This window comes from Triticum urartu, chromosome 5A (assembly GCF_056163025.1).
Source record: "Triticum urartu cultivar PI428250 chromosome 5A, HENAU_Tu73, whole genome shotgun sequence".
NCBI classification, from domain to species: domain Eukaryota; kingdom Viridiplantae; phylum Streptophyta; class Magnoliopsida; order Poales; family Poaceae; genus Triticum; species Triticum urartu.
This window is the reverse complement of record NC_141877.1, coordinates 80888721-80890989: the sequence shown is the minus strand read 5'-3', so window position 1 is coordinate 80890989 and position 2269 is coordinate 80888721. Positions and strand designations below refer to the sequence as shown.

At 42.4% G+C, this 2269-nt stretch overlaps 1 protein-coding gene across 1 annotated transcript; it reads left to right on the top strand.

Moving 5' to 3' along the window:
- The first annotated feature begins 1206 nt into the window (after positions 1-1206).
- On the top strand, positions 1207-1832 carry LOC147970389 (protein FAR1-RELATED SEQUENCE 5-like). The gene is made up of 2 exons (XM_087523414.1): positions 1207-1460; positions 1565-1832. The coding sequence occupies exons 1-2, from the start codon at positions 1207-1209 to the stop codon at positions 1830-1832; spliced, it is 522 nt and encodes a 173-aa protein (XP_087379540.1).
- The last annotated feature ends 437 nt before the right edge of the window (positions 1833-2269 follow it).

Here is a 2269-nt window from a genome sequence, read left to right as displayed (position 1 = left end):
AGTGCATAGTGTGATGGCTCTCACCACTTTTATATGAGAAGTTCAGGCTGTGAATAATGCTAAGTTCAGTTACAAAGGTATATGCAGATATAGCTTGTCTGCTAATAGACATTTTTTTCTTTTATGTCAGCAAGACAAGAGACGCATGAAGAAGCTTAGAAGTGCCTAGCAGCAAGTACACAATCCAAAGCCTATACGTGTTGCACCACCCCCTCAACGGGTCACACCTCAAACGCACCAACAGCATTACCAACCTGCTCCAAACCAAAAATGGATGACACCCGAAACATACGGATACTTCCAAGATGCTGGGTCACAGCCCTATCCGCACAGGTTTGCGCCTCCACCTAATTGGGTGACGTCAGAAATCCCCCGCGGATTCTTTGTATCCACCAGCAGACTCCCAAGCACGCTGATGGAGGAGGGGGTTAGCTCAAGTCCTGCGTGTAACTCCGGAGGTTATCCTGGTGTGCCTCATCAATGCCAAAGCGAAGCAACTAAACCGGATCCCAGGACAAATCCAACAGCAACACACACATGGAGGAGAGTGATCTGCACACTACCACCATTTGATCCTGCTGCTGCTGCTGCAAGTCAGAATTCTACGGGGCATAAGGTAGATGGATTGCTTCAAAAAACAAAAGAGCAAACCAAGACCAGGATCGCAATACCTCCACAACCACCTCAAGCAAAAAGGACGCAAACAAGAGAGAGGCCATCTTCAGCCCTCCTTCCTCCTCGTGATCCACTGCTGCATCCTGCTATGATTACTCCGCCATGCCCCATCCCAGAGGGACAGCAGCCGACACCGCCGGAGTTGCGATCATACACACACGTAAGTGAAACAAAAAATATTTATATACGCGTCTTGTATTATCTGCACATTTTCTTCTCCCTCCAGGATAACAAGTTCATAAACTGCATTTTAAGGTGTTGTTTGGATTAATTTTTTTTCTTTTTCTGCAGACGCCAGATCTACCGGATTATCTAATACCAAGACTAAAAATGCGATTCAAAGATGTAGAGAAAGCAATGGAATTTTATAACATATACGCCAGACACGTTGGTTTTGGAATCAGGAAGACGGGTGGAAATGACAACCACAAGTATTTTGTTTGCGCCTTCCAAGGGATACACACATCTTCTGTTTCAGAGGCCAACAGGAAGCGAAACAAAACATCGTAGAGGACGGGCTGCAATGCAAGAATGAGGGTGAAGGTGCAGGAGGATGGCACATGCGTGGCAGTGGACATTGAGTACAATCATAATCACGAGCTCATGCAAACTGATGACATGCTAGTATTTTTTCACTCACACAAGAATTATGACCCCACTAGTTTGGAGTACGTAAAGCTCCTGCAGTACCATGATGTCAAGCACACAACAATCATGTCCATGCTATCTGAAAATGAAGATGGAAGCTACTTCCTAAGCATGACAGGACGAGACCTGCTAAACCAGTAAGTATTCAAACACCCACATACTGCAATGTAAAATAGCATCCTAGCTCACAACCCTTTTCTAGCAAAAAATAAACAAATGCATGTTTGCATGTGATTTGCAGGAAAGCCGTGAATGCAAGGAAAGATGATTTGGATGATGTATTGAAACTTGTTTCATTCTTCAAAGACATGAAGGCAATAAATGATGAGTTTTTCTATGACATCCAAGTGGACAAGGACAAGTCAATTAAAAACATTTTCTGGTCCAATGCAAGCTACCGAGGAGCCTATCAAGACTTCGGCGATTACGTAACATTTGACATGACTTACAAGACCAACAGATTTCATATGGCCCTGGGAGTGTTTGTTGGAACAAACCACCACTTGTAGTCAACGATATTTGCTGTTGCCCTGATAAGAGATGAAGATGCAATGTCATTCAAGTGGCTGTTCGATACATTTCTACGGTGCATGAACAACAAGCACCCAACTTGCATTCTAATAGGTGAGTTCAAAAAAAAAACTCCTCAAGTTTCATCATCTTTTTAGTCTATGGGTCTGTGTTGGTTGGGTACATTGGTTTTGTCTGAAAATAATGTAAAGAATGCAGTTCAACCACTGTAAGCACAGAAGTCCAACTAGCAGTACAAGAAAGCAAAATTATCTGTCAATGTTTACAAAAAAATTAGTTATGAATGTGAAGTTCAAATACATGAATCATAGAAGTTCAAGGACAAATCTGTAAGATAAATATATGTAGCATGTTCAGAAAAATATAGTTATTTACGTGAAGTTCAAGCACTGCTACCACAGAAGTTCAACAACAA